The sequence below is a fragment of the Bufo gargarizans genome, chromosome 3, assembly GCF_014858855.1.
Source record: "Bufo gargarizans isolate SCDJY-AF-19 chromosome 3, ASM1485885v1, whole genome shotgun sequence".
Lineage (NCBI taxonomy): Eukaryota > Metazoa > Chordata > Amphibia > Anura > Bufonidae > Bufo > Bufo gargarizans.
The window spans coordinates 95,154,525-95,173,348 of record NC_058082.1 but is presented as its reverse complement, the minus strand read 5'-3'; the positions used below and the strand labels follow the sequence as shown (position 1 = coordinate 95,173,348).

Genomic DNA, 18,824 nt, shown 5'->3' with positions numbered 1-18,824 from the left:
GATGAGAAGTTCTCTTTGTAGCGGGGGCCGAGAAGGGTGAACAACCAGTAATCCGTGTTGTCTAAAATGTGTATAATGCGCGGGTCGCGGAAAAGGTAGCCTAACACGAAGTCAGCCATGTGTGCCAGAGTACCAACAGGAAAGACTTCGCTGTCCTCATCAGGAGGTTAGCTGACCCTGTAAAAGATTATAGGTGAGGGCCTGCTGGTAAGCTGACCCTGTAAAAGATTGTAGGTGAGGGCTTGCAGGTGAGCTGACCCTGTAAAACATTGTAGGTGAGGGCCTGCAGGTGAGCTGATCCTGTAAAAGATTGTAGGTGAGGGTCTGCAGGTGAGCTGATCCACTAAAAGATTGTCGGGATGCCCTGCTGGTGAGCTGACCCTCTAAAAGATTGTAGGTGAGGGCCTGCTGGTGAGCTGACCCTGTAAAAGATTGTAGTGGAGGGCCTGCTGGTGAGCTAACCCTGTAAAAGATTGTAAGTGAGGGCCTGCTGGTGAGCTGACCCTGTAAAAGATTGTAGGTGAGGGCCTGCAGGTGAGCTGACCCTGTAAAAGATTGTAGGGCAGGGCCTGCTGGTGAGCTGACCCTCTAAAATATTATAGGTGAGGGCCTGCTGGTGAGCTGACCCTCTAAAAAAATTATATGCAAGGGCCTGCAGGTGAGCTGATCCTATAAAACACGGGTGTCAAACACAAGGCCCGCGGGCCGAATCCGGCCCGCCAGACCTCGTCATGTGGCCCGCGTAGCCGCCGTCGGCCGCCAGCCTTCACCTTTTATTATCACTTCCTGCAGGCGGCCCCTGCAGGAAGTGATAATAAATCGCATAATGAGCGGCAGGGCTTTTTTTCTGGCGGAACGCACCTGAACGGCGTTCCGCCACCTTTTGACATCGCAGCCTGCCATGCTCCAGCATCGCAGGCTGCGATGTATCAGCGGGGAGGGACTGGGAGGAGGAGCTGGGGGCCGGTGCGTTCACTGTGCTCCGGCCCCCAGCTCCAGTAGTTATAAAATGTGTACAATTAATAAGGATTCTATTCGTGAGGCCCCCTCTGCAGTAGAACATTCAATATAGCCACATCCTACTCACAGGGCTGTTATCTTAATGCTGGCCGGCCGGGCAGACGAGCGGCAGCGTCACGACTGACGTCATGTGCCCGGCCTACTTTCTGAATGAAGGAGGCGGCGCAGGCATGTGACGTCAGTCGTGACGCTGCCGCTCGTCTGCCCGGCCAGCATTAAGATAACAGCCCTGTGAGTAGGATGTGGCTATATTGAATGTTCTACTGCAGAGGGGGCCTCATGAATAGAATCCTTATTAATTGTACACATTTTATAACTAGTCTGTACTGGAGCGGCAATGGGGGGGTCTGTGGATGGCACTGTTATGGGGTGGGTGGGGGTCTGTGGATGGCACTGTTATGAGGTGTGGGGGGGGTCTGTGGATGGCACTGTTATGGGGTGGGGGGTCTGGATGGCACTGTTATGGGGTGGGGGGGGTCTGTGGATGGCACTGTTATGGGGTGGGGGGGGTCTGTGGATGGCACTGTTATAGGATGGGGGGGGGTCTGTGGATGGCACTGTTATAGGATGGGGGGGGGGTCTGTGGATGGCACTGTTATAGGATGGGGGATCTGTGGATGCCATCCCCAGATCCCCCATTAACAGTGCCATCCCCATCTGGGGGGTTTCTTTGCTGGGCTGGACTTTTATAGCCCCCACAAATTTTACTTGCATCCCTGTTCTCTAAAGGGGCGGTTTTAGGGGGCGGTCCTAGGGGTGGGCAGATCCCCCATAAGTGTCACCCACAGATCCCCCATAAGTGTCACCCACAGATCCCCCATAAGTCTGATACAACCGGCCCTTTGAGGATGACCAAACTGCTGATACGGCCCCCGATGAATTTGAGTTTGACACCCCTGCTATAAAACATTATCTGCTAGGGAATTATATGCGGCGAATAGGCATGTTAATATGATGGAAGAGGAGGAGGAGAAAAGGAAGATTCAACCATATAAAATTTTTTCTTGTGGAAGGGGTACATGGGAATACAGTGTATTCAAAACATTCTAAACAACAAATTTAAAGTGAAATAAGAAAGGTACAGCGGCTCACCCCCTCTCCGTACGGATAAGGTGCTCACCCTCCAGTCCTACCCTCAGGACCAACAAGGAGCAAGTGAGGTGTAAGCAGGCATGAAGGGGCACACTCAGAAGGGAACACAATGGTGTATATAAAATTTATTATTTGAATGCTTTATTTTATCACCTTATCCTTCAGCAAATGTTCCCAATGCTTCCGGATGCTCCTTTCCATTGTCCTATACTGGGAATTGAATGGGAGGATGATCCTCAATGTTTCATCTGGCAGTTGGGGCTGCCTAGCCAAGAAAAAAATCCTTTCTTTCCATTTTTTGTACTTTCTCTAGTGATTTATCAATTATCTGGACGGGGTAATCTCTTTCCAATAGCTGTTGTTTCAAGCCAGTGGCTTCCTCCTCAAATTTGCTGTCAACCGTGCAGTTCCGTCTGAGTCTACGGAACTGACTGGTAGGTATGTTGATCAACCATCGTGGAAGATGGCAGCTGGAAAACCTGATGAAACTATTGTTGGCCACTGGCTTGAAAAACGTATTGCAATGCAGTTGGTCATCCTTCACCCGTATCTCTAGATCCAAAAATTCAACCTTTTCTTTACTGATCATGGGGCTGAATACCAGGTTCCTATCATTGTTATTGATGTTACTCAGGAACAATTCAAGGGATTCAATTGTACCCTGCCAAATAAATAGAATATCGTCTATGTAACGCCGCCATAGCACCAGCCTGGGTAGAATGACCTCCTTTTCCCACTGAGCCAAAAATAAGTTGGCATCGCTGGGGGCGAATCTGGTGCCCATGTCAGTGCCGGTATGTTTTATATAGAACTCTCGCTCAAAAGCAAAATCATTAAAATAATATATTATATTCACCATTGTGTTCCCTTCTGAGTGTGCCCCTTCATACCTGCTTACACAACAAATTTAAAGTGCCTTTTGGTTCATCACATCAGCTTTCCTCTGGTGGAGTCGAGAAGTCAGGGGAAATCCAGGCCTTGTTCATTTTTTTAAGAGTCAACCTGTCAGCATTTTCAGTTGACAGGCGGATACCCTTATCTGTTATAATGCCACCAGCAGCACTAAATACCCGCTCAGACCAAACGCTGGCGGCGGGGCAGGCCAGCACCTCCAAGGCGTAGAACGACAGTTCCTTCCAAGTGTCCAGCTTGGACACCTAGTAGTTGAAAGGCACTGAGGGATCACTGAGAACGCTGACACGGTCTGCAATGTACTCCTTGACCATATTTCAAAATGTTTCCCTCCTTGTGACAGTCGGCCGTGCATCAGGGTGAGGGTGCTGGCGGGGTGTCACAGGCTTTGGAGAGTGTTGCCCTGCCTCTTTTGGAACTGCTGTGTGTTCCCCTTGTCTCCCCTCCTCAGTTGCCCAAGGAAGTAGGGACTCTCCCGCCAGCGTTGTCAGATGGAATTTTTTGGAGCAATTTTTCAACAAGGATCTTCTGGTATTGCAATGTTTTACTAGTCCTCTCCACCAAAGGAATGAGAGATGAGAAGGTCTCTTTGTAGCGGGGATCGAGAAGGGTGAACAACCAGTAATCTGTGTTGTCTAAAATGAGTATAACGCATGGGTCGCGGGAAAGGCAGCCTAACATGAAGTCAGCCATGTGTGCCAGAGTACCAACAGTCAAGACTTCGCTGTCGTGATCAGGAGGATGACTCTCAATCTCCTCTTCCTCCTCTTCTGCCTACCCACGCTGAACAGATGGAATTAAACTTCCATGGGTTCTACCCTATGTAGCGGAAGCAACCGTCTCCTGCTCCCCCCCCCCCTCCTCCTCCTCTTTATCGTCCAATTCGTGCTGAGAAGATGAACCGAGGGTGGTCTATCTTCCCCCACTTCCACCTGTGTTTATTCCTCAAAGTTTCTTAAAACCTCACAGATGTCAGACATCCATGCCCACTCCTCGCTTTTGAATAGCGGAAGCTGACTGGAAAGGCGACGACCATGTTGCAGCTGGTATTCCACTACTGCCCTCTGCTGCTCACAAAGCCTGGCCAACATGTGGGACAGTCGAGTTCCAGTGCGTGCTCATATCGCACAACAGCCAGTGAGCTGGCAATATCAAGCGTTGCTGCAACGTTGAAAGCCCGGCTGAAGCTGTTGATGACTTGCAGAAATGCGTACACACGCGGCACACCTTTTACCAGTACAGTAGCTCATGCAAATTGCGGTAGGTTTTGAGAAACCGCTGAACCACTAAGTTTAAGACGTGGGCTAAGTATGGGATGTGTGTGAGCTTGCCGAGCTCCAAAGCCGCCACCAAGTTACATCCATTATCAGACACAACCATGCCTGTTAGTAGGTTGAGTGGCGAGAATGACAGCTCAGTCTGGTCTCTTATCCCCTGCCACAGCTCTGCAGCGGTGTGCTGTTTGTCCCCTATATTTATTTACATTTAGTCAGGGACTACTAGTTGCCTGCTCTTGACATGTGCATTCTTTATTGTTGGTATTTTATTTGATAAAATTTAACTTTTATTGTTATTTATTTTAATAAATTGTGAGCACTTTCATCTAACCTACTGACTTAAAAATCTCCACGGCAGACCCTTAGTGTGCTAGATTATTATTTTTTTCTGTTCTGATGCTAGCTTGAAAATGCTGTGGCAGTTTATTATAAGACTGGCTGTCTTTAAACAATAAAGCTTCTGTATGTGCTCTCTAAACTAACTGTAATGGCACTGTTATCACTGCCACTGCTTGCTAGCTTTTCAGTGTATATACTTGCAGACACTTTGTGACATTTGCTGAGCTCGATTGCTGTAATGGTAGCTATTTAATCGCTACACTTTTCTGCTCACTGGACACTCTGTTACTTATTCAATTCCTTGACTCAGTTTCTGATAGCAGCGCTGTCACTACCTATGCTGCCTAATAGCTACTCGGTAGCTTTAACACTAAAGCTGGGTCTGCTGTGATCTAAAAACTAACTAAATCGCTGCCCCCCGACATGTTTCGCCATATACATGGCGTCTTCAGGGGATCGGGCAGTCTGCACAGAGGTGACCGTTGTTGGATATATTTATTACCTCCTACTCCAATGACGTAGACGATTGGAAACCAGTGACATAATTTCTTATTGCCTGGTGGCTTGTTGCGTGCAGCTCTGTTGGCTGTTTAGTTCGCTCAATCCTGACGTCAGTAATCGCGCGATCTTTCTGTATTCTCGTGCATGTCTCTGCACTTAGAACTTCTGGCTGGTTCGCGATTTATTTACTTTCATGCCTAGGTCAGGAATCGCGCAATCATTCTATGTGCGCATGTCACCGTACTTAGAAGATTTCGTACTTGCTTATTCCGATCGGTACAATGACCCTTGGGGATTTAAGGATACTGTTTGTGAATTTATATTTAGACTATTGCCTGGTAGACATGTTCGACACTTATTATGCCACTAGATTACAGTTCCTCATGCTGGTGTTTATTTTATTTATTTATTTATTGATTATTTATTATTTATTGTTCTTTGGGTGTTCTATCTGTAGGAATATTACTGTAAGATAGTGTACATATCAATACTGAGTTATTTTGGCACTTTTTCTTTTTCTTTAGAATCATGCCACTCTCATTTTTGCTCTATTATTGTTGATAACCATATATATGCGTCTTCTCTGGTACTTGGCTTATATATCTCTATTTTTTTTCCCTTTTTCCCCCTCTTTTTTTTTTTGTTTTTTGTTTTAATTTTTTATTATTTGTTAATTATTCAATAGTCTGTCTGGTGTTATTTCTTTATTCCAGATTATGTTTGTTGGTAGATATTGCTCTAATTATAATGTTTTGTCTCTTTGTTATTTTTACAGGTCAATTCGTACTGCTGGATCCATTGGGAGGTAATATTTTAGATTTATCTTGCTCTCTAATAAAAAATTTTTTATATTTGAATCTAGTTATCGGCCACTACTCTGTAGTTATAATCTTAAAGGTCAGATTTGATTTCCTACTTTTAATTTTGAGTTTCCTGCTTTTTCTTTTTATTACTGTATTTTACAGGAATGATGCATAAGTGAAACCTTCATTTAATCCTTGAGGTGTTTGTCCCCTAAGCATATCAACTTCAGCAGGGCCTGTTGCCGCTTCCCCACTGCAGTGCTACACTGCTTCCAGCTACCGACTGATGGCTGACTGGTGGTGCACGCGGATAATTCGGAGGTGGAAGTGGAGGAGGTGGAGGAGGAGAAGTGGGGGTTGGAGCCACTAACGTAGGTGCTGGCAGAAACCCTGATCGACATCGGCCCGCAATCCTTGGCGTCTGTAGTACCTGTGCCATCCCAGGGGATGACTCGCTCCCAGCCCCCACAACGTTCACCCAGTGTGCCGTCAGGATAATGTAGCGTCCCTAGACGAATGCACTTGTCCATGTGTCCCTGGTTAAGTCGATCTTCCCAGTAACTGTGTTGGTCAGGGCACGTGTGATGTTACGGGACACATGTTGGTGTAAGGCGGGCACTTCACACCTTAAAAATAGTGGCGGCTGGGGACTGCGTAACGCGGGATGGCCGCAAACATCAGGCTTCAGAAGGCCTCAGTGTCCACAAGCCTAAATGGCAACATTTCCAGGGCCAGTAATTTGGAAAGCTGTGCATTTAGTGCTATGGCCTGTGGGTGGGTGGCTGGGTATTTGAAAGACTTAGGGGAAGGACATTTGTACGCTGCCCTGGGACACAGAAGTGGATGTGGTCGCTAATGGTGCTTGCGAAGGTCCAGGTGAAGGTCGGGATTGGCCAGCATGTAACACAGGGGAAGAAGAGGCACTGGTGTAACCCGCAGACAGCTTGTGGACCCAGGCATTTGTCCCTCTTATTACGGTGCTTGGATGCCATGTGGTGGATCATGCTGGTGGTGGTGAGGTTGCTACTGCTACTATTCTTTTGTCATCCACACTTTCCTCAAAAAAGTGCCATACTACAGAACACCTACTGTCACGGGAGGCCGACGGCGCACTCTGCCTTCGCAGCGCCACCAGCATTCTGCGCGCATAGCGGAGCGAGGACAGTGTCCTCGTCTCCATGGGGACCAGAGGGCAGCGAGGATCCGACCGCGCATGCCTCCTAGGCGTGACCGGCGCCCTTCGTCCCTTAGACAAGAAGCAGCAGGAGAGCTGAGCGCCGATAATGATGATCAGCGCTCGGCTATGTTGGGATGTGTTATGCGAATCACGTGACGCTGGCCACGTCATGTGACTCACCAGTCTGGGCTTTTTAAACAGGCAGCCTGCTGGCCACAGGTTGCCTGTAATTGGTCTTTCTACCTTCACCAGCGTTTCTATTTACCACTAGCTCATCCGCAATACCCAGTCCCCATAGCTCTGTGTGCCTTTATGGTGTAAAACAAATAATTTGATACATATGCAAATTAATCTGAGATGTGTCCTGTTCCTGAGATGAGTCCAGCATGAAGGAGCCCAGCACCACCCCGCATTCCCAGAATCTCCTCCTTGCTCCCCGACGTCACAAAGCTAGAGCGCCGTAATCTCGCGATGCGCAAGCTAGCGCATGCTCAGTGTCGTCATAGTGTTCCTCCCCTGTGCTGGCAACAGCTTCAGGGAAGGAACTGCGCATGCGCTAGCTCGCACATCGCGAGATTACGGCGTTCTAGCTTTCTGACATCGGGGAGAAAGGAGGAGATTCTGGGAATGCGGGGTGGTGCTGGGCTCCTTCACACTGGACTCATCTCAGGGACAGGTCACATCTCAGATTAATTTGCATATGTATCAAATTGGTTATTTTACACAATAAAAGCACACAGAGCTATGGGGACTGGGCATTGCGGATGTGCTAGCGGCCATCTAGCAACACATGTCCTCAGTTCTATGCACGAAATCCCGGTGACAGGTTCCCTTTAAGGTGAAAAATGTCAGGGTCCTGAAGGGGTTAAAATACATAATTTGTTGACATCAAAAATGGTTTACTATTTATTTGAACCTGCCACAACAACCATAAAAAAAAAAAAAAATGGTATTAAACTATCGGTGGCAGTGACCCACATCAAATAGACGGTAAACCACTTTTGATCAATAAAACATACAGGTATGCTATTTACAAATTAAATACTGTATACTTACAGCACTCGTCCCGTTGTCTCTGAGGTCGTCCCAATTTGGCACAATGACCTCACATATCTCAAGCCAGAGGAGCCGTGTGGCATGATGGTCTTCGTGGCGGCGGTTGGTGTGGTCCTACAACGGTGGTCGTTCCTCCACTATCTGGTCGTTGTCAATGTAAAACCCGCTGATGTTCTCCTCATCTGTTCTGGTAGAGACTCTGGAACCCTAAAAAAAAAAAAAAAACATTATAAAACTTTTATTGAAAATACTCACATTACCACGACCGCCGCATGCTCCACGACGTCCTCTGACTGCGGCTTTATGACCTCTCTGAGAGGCAACGGGACAAGCTGGCTGTAAAATTTTTTTTTCATTTAAGAACATACAATGACCTATCTCGGAGAAAAATACTGGTTTAGTTTACCGGTAAATCCTTTTCCAGGAGTCCGACATGACAGCACCCATGGAGGTTGTCCTATTGGTCTCTGTAGGGACAGGAAGCGAGAGAGATTAAAAGGCCCCCACCCCTCCCACTCTCCAGTGTTTTACCAAATTACTACACCGGATAGGATCCAACACCTTTATTAATACAATGTTATATTCACACTGCTTACAAGGCTGGAACCAGAATAACGGGGAGGGTAGTACAGGGTGCTGTCATGTCGGACTCCTGGAAAAGGATTTACCGGTAAACTAAACCAGTATTTCCAGGACGTCCCTCCATGACAGCACCCATGGAGAACTAACAACTGAATCTCCTAGGGGGGGACTACTGCCTGAAGGACTTTCCGCCCAAAGGCCAAGTCCTGTCCGGCCAAAACGTCTAGCCTGTAATGTTTGGCAAAAGTCAGGAAGCTAGACCAGGTTGCCGCTTTGCAAATCTGGTCAATTGTAGCGTCGGCCCTTTCGGCCCAGGAAGTTGCCATTGCTCTCGTGGAATGTGCCTTCAGATTTAAGGGGCAGGCTATTTCTTGCAGCCTGTATGTTTCTCTGATGGTGTCCTTAATCCACCGAGCCAGCGTCTGTTTTGAGGCCTTCAAGCCTCTATTCTTCCCACCGAACTGGATGAACAGATTACTTGATCTTCTCCAGGAACTGGTTCTGTCCAGATAGGCCAGGATTGCTCTTCTAACGTCCAGCCTCTGGAATCTTTCCTCCTGTATATTTTTGGGGAGGGAACAAAATGAAGGGAGTGTTAGCTCTTGTTCTCTATGGAAAGCAGAGACCACCTTAGGTAGAAAGGCTGGGTCTGGCTTCAAGATTATGCGGTCATCCAAAATCCTTAAGTAAGGTTGTTTAATTGACAAGGCTTGGATTTCCCCTATCCTGCGGGCTGTGGTTATAGCCAGAAGAAACACTGCTTTGAGAGACAGAAATTTTTCGGATATCTGCCCAATCGGCTCAAACGGAGGATCGCATAATCCTTCTAGAACTACGTTCAGACTCCAGGGGGGAACCGACTGTCTTAAAGTGGGCCTCAATCTGGAAGCTGCTTTTAGAAAGCTTCTAATCCACCTATGATCTGCAAGGGGAGTATCGAGACAACAGCTGAGTGCCGAGACCTGTACTTTGAGTGTGCTGGGTTTCAGACCTGCATCAAACCCCTCCTGAAGGAACTCTAAAATACAACCCACCGTGGGGGATCTGGCATCTGCCTGGTTCTGTGACAACCAGGATGAGAACTTTTTCCAAATCTTGTTGTATATTGCTCTTGTAATAGGTTTGCGGCAGCTCTGTAAAGTTGAAATTACCTTGTCCGAGAGTCCCTTGTTCCTTAAGGTTTGCCTCTCAGGATCCACGCTGTAAGGTTCAGTTTGTCCAGGTTGGGGTGAAACAGAGGACCTTGTGATAGTAGGTCTTGTCTTCTTGGAAGGGTTATTGGTTCCCTGATGGACATGGTCTTTAGAACCGAAAACCAGGCTCTCTTGGGCCAAGCTGGAGCTACCAAGATCAGCGTGGATGAGCACCCTCTCAATTTCTTCAGGATTAGCGGTATGAGGAGAAGTGGGGGAAAAGCGTAGGCTAGGCTCATATCCCAAGGTTGGGAAAGAGCATCCACCGCCAGTGGTCCTCCTCTTGGGTCTAGCGAGAAGAAATAGTCCAGCTGAGTATTTCTGCTGGACGCAAATAAATCCACTTGAGGTCTCCCCCACTGTTGGCAAATCATTTGGAATACCTCCTGGTTCAACTTCCATTCCCCTGGCCTGACTAATTGTCGGCTGAGAAAGTCCGCTGTGTAATTGAGAGATCCCTTCAGGTGTGTGGCTGAAATGGACAAGATCTTCTCCTCTGACCAGCTGAAGATGAGATTCGCTAGGTCCTGGAGATGAGGATTCTTCGTCCCTCCTTGTCTTTTTATGTAGCAAACTGTTGTTACGTTGTCCGATAGCACTCGGACATGATGACCCATGAGGAGATGTTCTGCCGCTCTTAGGGACTCCCAGACCGCTTTCAATTCCCTGTAGTTTGAGGATCTTAGGGCGTCTGCGTCGGACCAACTGCCCTGAAAGAACTGGTCCCCTAGGTGGGCTCCCCAACCATGGCTGCTTGCGTCCGTGGTTAATGTTTTGAGCGGTATCGTGTTCCAGGCAACTCCTCGGGACAGGTTTTCTGTTACCAACCACCAGGAGAGGGAGTTTACCGCCCCGTCTGAAAGAGATACCTTGGTGTTTAGTGATCTGTGGTCCTTGTCCCAAGAAGCGAGGACCTCCGCCTGGAGGGTTCTTGTATGGAACTGGGCCCAAGGAACAGTTGTGATGCATGAGGTCATCAGTCCTAGGACCTGCATGGCTTCCCGCAGAGTCCGTTTTTTCTTTAGTTTGAAGGCTCTTATTCTTTCCCTTATGCTGACTTGCTTGTCTTGGGGAAGAAGAGAGTACTGGGTCACGGAATTTAGGAGGGTTCCTAGGAACTTCTTTTGCGTTGCTGGTTGTAGGTCCGATTTCTCCAGGTTTATTTTCCATCCTAGACGAGTGAGTAAAGATAGAGTCCTTCCTTTGTGAAGCTCTAACTCCTCCTCTGAGTCTGCCACAAGCAGAAAGTCGTCTAGGTAGGGGACTATAGTTACCTGTCTCTGTCTTAGATAGGCAACTATCTCCGCCACTACCTTTGTGAAGATGCGTGGGGCTGATGAAATTCCAAACGGGAGACATTGGAACTGGAAATGCATAATCCTTCCGTCCTTCTTGATTGCGAACCTCAAATATTGCTGACAATGAGGGTGAATGGGGACGTGATAATATGCGTCCTTTAGATCCAGGGTGCATAGGAACGCCCCTGGGCTTATCAACGGAATTGCAGATTTTATTGATTCCATCTTGAAATGATGATGTGTTATCCATTTGTTCAGAAATTTCAGATTGATGATGGTTCTCTTGGAGCCATCTGGTTTTGTGATGAGGAAGAGTTTTGAGTAGTGACCTTTGAACTCCTCTGAAGGAGGGACTTGTACAATTGCGCCTAAAGTCAGAAGTTTTTGGATGTCCGTCAGGAGCTGGTCCTGCAGAGAGGTCGATTGAAAGACTGTGGTCTGGAATAGATGAGGAGGAGGAAGGCGAAACTCTATCTTGAACCCCGTTCGGATGGATTCCAGGATGTATTGGTTTTTGGTTATCCTGGTCCATTCTTCCCAAAAGAACTGGAGTCTGCCCCCTACTGGCCTGGCGTCATTGTTTCTCAGGCTTGGAATTGGGGTTAAAAAGGAAACCTCGACCTTTTCCCCCTTTGGGGTAGCTCCACCTTCCAGTCTTCCCTTTACCTCTGGGAGTGCCCTGGAAGCTGCTGGTTGTCTTACGAAAGGGCAAAGGTTTCTTTCCTTTTTCCTCCGGAAACCCCTTCTTTCTGTCCGCTGTCTTCTCCAGGATCTCATCCAGTACCGGACCAAAGAGGTGAGAACCTTTAAGGGGTAAGGCGCATAGTTTATTCTTGGAGGCTATATCCCCCGACCAGGGTTTTAGCCACAGGGCTCTCCTTGCCGTATTGGTTAGGGAGTCTGTTTTTGCTGCAAATCTTATGGACTCTGCTGAGGCGTCTGCTACAAAGGATGCAGCCATCTTAAATAGGGGTAATGACGCCAGGATCTCTTCCTTAGGGGTGTCTTGCCTAAGATGTTCTTCCAGCTGGTTCACTGTCAGAACTATTGAGTATGAATAAAGTCCATAATTATAAGGCCTATATAAGTGAATGGACATGAGCCTAAGGGACAACCATTTTGTCTTATTTTAAGGCAGAGTGAATTCAGGATTTTTTTTTACTCTGAAATCGCTAACCTAAGGTTTACGATATATACCAAAGTGTTTACCTAAGTCTGTTTTGTGAGAAGGAGATGTCCCAAGGTCTAATGAAATGTGATGGCCTAGATAAGACAATGTATTTGAATTCTGATGATTTTAGTAAATAGAAAGACTCTAATCTTTCTTTGTGATTTTTATATTAATCAATATAGGAGTAGATTGATTTTATATAATCAATTTTAATAGGTGTGCTGAATATATAGTATATATATAAGAGTATAGTCCTCATAGATATATTCAATTGTAAGATTAGAAATGAGGTATAAACTCCTCTGTCATGTTTAGAATCTGTCTCAGTGGAACACACAAATTAATTATTTCTTTCCTGGAATGGATGTGGACACAGGTAATCATGAACAAACCCTGTCTCATCCAAGAACAATGAATTGAGATAGCCATATTTATTTTGATTTAATCAAGTCTGGTCAAAAGACTTAAGGATACACAAGTTAGTTGACCAAGTATAAAACTCATTGTCTCTTTAAGATCTTCTCAAGGTTTGTCTGAAACCTTAGATTAAATTTTATTGCTAGTATATGAAAAAGAGAAATAAATTAATGCTTCGATTTTTGTATGGAATACTAGTGCCATCTAGTGTTAGGGTAACAAAGATCTAGGGTATATTTTTCCCTAGAGGGAGGTTCTATTAATTATAAAGTGAGGTCACTAGTTAATGATAAAACTTGGCCAAGCCCTTTCTAAGAGAGGATAAAAAGATGGTATGGGCTGACAGAAGAGGTCGATCTGGCTCTCTCTCTGAACATCATCTTGACCATCTTGCCAGTCATTGGAGGCAGCCATCTTAGAACCATTGAAACTGATTCCTGCTAGCTGACATTTTGGTATAGTATAACCTTACCTATATTTTATAGGATAATTAATTAATATAATACATATCTATAGATATATTCAATTAACCATACTTTGTGTATAGTATCTGTTTTGGAATAAGATTGGGGTGTACCTGCAGCATCATCCTGAAAATTAATCCAATACAGGGAGATTAAAAATATACTAGTGAAAACACGGTATTATCTCCAAGGAACTGAATTCAGTTCTAGACCAGTATGGTTGATAATATATATATATTTATATAGATAAAAGATAAACCAGATTTGGGTTTAATCGGACATTTGTCGGCTGAGAGAAATCAAGTATTAAATTGACTTTTAAAATAAGTGAGGGGTATTATTATAAGAAGGCATAATTGTGTATATATATATATATGTTCTCAATTATTTTTGTCTTTACCACTATTTTGCATATCATTGAGTGAATTTTATTACCGTCAATTTTATTATATATATTATTTTGCACTATAAATTGTATTAATAAATTACATATATATTTTGTCTGTAACTGGGTTTTGTCTTCAATTCAACGCAGATCACGAGCTTGTTTTAGCTTGATATTTATGATAATAAGTTAGAATCTCCTTTATTGCCGATTTTAATTTATTCACATAAATCATATAGACTGTCAATCGGAGACAGCATAAATATTCCGACATTAAATTGGAGGTCCCACCGAGATCTGCTTGTAATAGAAACTCACATAAAAAGAGATCAGGGAAAATTTGAAAGCCCTAAAAGAAGTTATGCTGATGTGTTAAAAACTCCTAGACCTTCCGAGCCAAATAAAATTCAGCCTAGGCCAGATGGGAATAAGGGTCCAAATGTTGCTGAAAAGAACCCAAACCACCAGAAGGAGTTTAGAAATAGACGGTTCCCTCCTTTTCAAAGATATCAGAATAATTATTATAGGGGATATCAACGTAGGCCAGAAAGGGCTCAAAGTGGTTCTGAGTCAGATGGTTCTGGGAGATCACAATCATATCGGTACCAAAATCAATCTCCCAAAGGTTATGGGAGAAAGAGAAGTAACCTATATGATCGAATGGATCAAATCCAAGATCAGTTTGGTATGTTGATGCAGCGGATGGAGGAATTGTCTAAAACAATCACTGCTAACCCTAAAAATCCTTTTTTAGGGGTAACCCCTCCTATAGAGAATCCTCCCCAAATATAAAGGGGGAGAAGCAGGTAAGTATGTCAAATGTTGCAGAGGTTGATGACTTAAATGTATGTAAAGTGGAGCAATCTAATATAATTGTCTTTCCCTTTAAAAGGAATTTAACCCTTACAAAGCCACATGGCAAGGGGGAGGGGAAACCTGTTTGTTCTGTCTTACAGCACACAAAGTCTTCAGCTGCACAGAAGAAGACATGCGATCCTGCTCATAAAAGGAAGGAGGAGGAGTTGAGGACAAGTCTAACTGCTGAGCAGGAAAACCATTTCAATAATCATGCCAAATATCTTTGTTCCATACAGGAAATAGATAATAGATATTATATGAAAGTTGAATTATTTGATAATTTCTCGCCAATAATAGCCTTGATAGATACAGGTAGCCAAGCAACTTTATTATCTGTAAAATACTTCCAACAATTGCAGGAGGTATCTTCTAACAGGTATAAGTTAAAAAGTTTTAATGCTAACCTGGTAAGTGTCTCAGGCAATGCCCTCAAGGTTTTAGGTAAAGCTTGGCTGGATTTTAAAGTAGGAAACAAAGTAATTAGCCATCCTACATTGATCGTGGATATGCCCATTGATAGATTAATTATTGGCATTGATTTCCTGAAAAGATTAAGTCCAGTTATTGATTTTATTAATAAGGTGATATGGTCTCAAGTGAGGATGCCCATTAATTATGAACAATCACAATCCTATCACAATAGGCGTAACTGCCATGTGATAGAGGAAAGGCCGGATTCCATTGAGGTACATTTCCGAAATAGCCAAGTCCCTGATGTCTCTTTCCTGCAAATCACTCCAAATTCCACTATAGGTGAACAGGAAGATAACACCATATGTGTGTCTCCTGAACGAGTAAAAGATGTCTGTTTGGAAGGGGATGTTCTTACAATCCACCTACACCCAGAAACTACTGACCCTATTGGGTTTAATGGTCACGAACAATTCCTAGTGGGAATGGAAAAGGTGGATGATGAGATGTTCTTCCCAGTACAGGTGAATGACTTAGGAAGAACTAAGAGGGCTAAATTGGATTTGCGCTATGAAAACAGTTATATTAGTAGGGATCTACTAAATCAAGTGGCCAATTCTAAAGTGATTCGATATCCAAATCCACAAGATAATTGGATACATGACTTAGATAATGATTCTGATGATCATAATATAATTGCAAAATGTATATTAACCATTTCTATTGCAGGAAAATCGTCTACTCATTTATTCCTGGTGCTTGATGAACCCAGATATCCTATGTACATTGGCAACGATATTTTACATCGTTTTGCTATCCATGTGGATATAGTGAATTCCACATTGTGGACAAGATTAAAAGGGAATCCTGAAGGTTTTATGGATGAACATGAAGCACTCAAGTCATCCCAGATACTGCCTTATGCAGTCAGTGTATTAGTGCCACGAGATATAATCATCCCTCCAGGTACTAATAATTTCCTGTTACCCATTCAGGTATCAAAAGGCCAAAAATTAAAGAATGGTGATGCATTGATATGCCTGTCAAACAGAATGCAATTATTAGGTATTTCAGTAAATCATACCCCTATGGTGAATTTACAAACCTTTAAAACCCAAATAATTGTGAATAATGGTATGCCAAATGAAGTTCATTTGTCTAAAGACACTATCATTGGTATGGCATTAGATTCAGATTATTATACTTTTGGGTTTCAGAATATAATTATTGGCCTAATACCTGAATCGTATCTAACAGAAGAACAATTGGTTGAACAAACATTTTATTCTTCTCCTGAAGGATTGTTCACCATTAGTTCAGTATATCCTTTTAATCTTGAAGAAGGTACCTGTAAGGTAGAGGAATCCTCTCTTACCTTTGATCATACAATCAATGAGCAGGAAGCCCAGGAATATCATGAGTTTGCTGAAAAAGCAGGTAAGTCAAATCATGACCTCACTGACAGGTTGGAGGAAACCTATGAAATAGGTCAACCAGAAGTTTTTCCAGGGTTTATGGAAATGGTCCAGCAACAAATCTCATTAGCTGATGGATGCTCCAATGACCCAGAGCGACAACAACTAAAGGAAGTTCTCTTAGAATTCAAGGATATCTTTGCTAAAGATTCCTTTGATTGTGGTCTGACTGACATACACATTGCTAGGATTCAGACTGATCCTGAGGCACCTCCCGTTTATATCAAGCAATATCGTCTTCCACTAGCTTGTTACGACTCGCTAGCGGAAATAATCCAAAATCTCAAGGAGAGAGGTATTATAAGACCAGTACACAGTTCTTATAACAATCCTATTCTTGGAATTCTTAAACCGAATGGTCAATGGCGTTTATGTGCTGATCTTCGTCAGCTAAATAAACGTGTATATATGTCCGGCTGGCCCGTGCCATATATAGACCAATGCTTGGTACAAATGCAAGGCGCTAGGATCTTTACCACCTTAGATTGCGCTCAGGGATATTGGACCATCAAAGTGAGCCCTGAAGATCAATACAAATTAGCCTTTACTTTTGGTAAAGAACAGTTTGCCTGGACTAGACTACCGTTTGGGTACATAAATTCAGGTCATGAATTTGCTGTATTTTTACATAAGGCTATGCCTGATGCCACAGAAAGAGGAAATTTAACTTATGTAGATGACATTTTGATGAAAAGTACTTCATTTGACCAGCATATTCAAGAAATTAGGCATGTACTGAATCAGTTGAAAGAGGCAGGTGTGAAAATTTCTTTACAGAAAGCCCAGTGGTGTCGAACTAAGGTAAATTTCCTTGGACATGAGGTTACCTGTGAAGGCCTGAATCCCCAGAAGAAAAAGGTGGAGGCTGTTATGAAATCTAAAACGCCTACCAACATTAGTGAATTAAGATCATTTCTGGGTATGATGAATTACTCCCGCAAATTCATTGATAACTATGCTGAGATTAGTAAACCATTGCTGACATTGTTAAAGAAAGGTGTACCCTGGACATGGGGGGAGGATCAGGAACAAGCTATGTCTGAGCTTAAAAGGAGACTCACCCAAGCCCCATGTCTAGCTTATCCCGAGGGGGGTAAACCCTTTTATCTGGAAACTGGTTTTACAAATCTTAGTATTAGTGCTGTCCTATGCCAAAAACAAGATAAATTGCATAAAGTTATAGCTTATGCAAGTAAATCACTGTCACCAGTAGAAATAAAGTTTAGCAACTGTGAAAAAGCTTTACTAGCCACAGTCTGGGCGCTTCAAAACTTTAGAAGTTTTATACAGGGTGAGAAAATCATTGTTGAAACGGCCCATCAACCCCTACAATATCTACAGAGTGATAAAATTAGGGATGGTAACTTGTCTAACAGCAGGATCACTGCTTGGACCTTGTCTTTACAAGGATGGCCGTTGGAAGTTCAGTATAAGCAAAATAAAAAGTGTCCAGTAGCCCAAGGACTTGCTGAACTGCATAATTGCGCTGATAATTCTCAAACGGAAGAACCGATAGATGATTTTCTAGAGGAACAAAAATCTTCCCCTTACAAAGTGTATGAAGACGACTATTGCTCTCTACTCCCCTGTGCGTACATAGATGGTTGTGCTTACCATGCCATTGTAGGGGATGAAAGAAAACTAGTGGCAGGAATTGGAATTACGTGGATAGATGGGTGCCCGAGTATTTCAATAGGTTATAGTATTGGTGCTAAGAGTAGCCAGGTAGCCGAATTAGCAGCTGTCTACCAAACCGTTAAAATTGCTATAGAGCACAATATAAAGGAATTCGTCATTGTTACTGATTCAAATTATGTGCGGAACAGCTTTGTAGAATATATGCCCACATGGAAGAGGAGTCATATGTTACGGTCCAATAACAAACCAGTGAAACACGCCAAGTTGTTTTGTGCCATAGATGAGCTAGTCCGACAAAATGATCTAACCATTTATTGGAAAAAGACTAAAGGTCATTCCAAAACCCAAAATAAAGATAAAGAGGGTAATGACCTAGCTGATAAACTAGCTAAACAAGGAGCCATAAGTGGTGATCATGTGAATATAGATCATTTACTAGAGATGATTCCCATTGACGCTATCACTAGACAACAAACTAAGGCCCAAACTGAAAATAGTATAGTTCAGTGGAGCCAAGAATCTTCTAGTGAGGATCTGATTAAAAGCCAGAAGGAAGATCTTATATTGGGAATCTTCTATAAACATATTGAGGATCCTAATAATAATCCCATATCGGAGGATAATTATACCCAAAAAGAAGACCTCCGATTACTTATGAAATCCAAATCCCAATTTAGTATTCAGGATGGGTTATTAATGAGAACCTCTAAAAATGGTATTCAGCAGTGGGTAGTTCCTACTACATTTAGAGGTTT

At 43.8% G+C, this 18,824-nt stretch overlaps 1 protein-coding gene across 3 annotated transcripts in view; it reads left to right on the top strand.

Moving 5' to 3' along the window:
• The window catches only part of LOC122931269 (methyltransferase-like protein 7A), a 54,957-nt gene that overhangs the window by 20,865 nt on the left and 15,268 nt on the right, over positions 1–18,824 (top strand). For 2 of the 3 annotated variants that reach the window (XM_044285328.1, XM_044285327.1), the window contains exon 2: positions 5,917–5,946. In XM_044285328.1, coding sequence (XP_044141263.1) covers positions 5,917–5,946 — 30 coding nt within the window. Of the gene's footprint in view, positions 1–5,916; positions 5,947–6,106; positions 6,128–18,824 lie in introns of those variants that run through there. The other variant, XM_044285329.1, reaches the window with a different exon arrangement.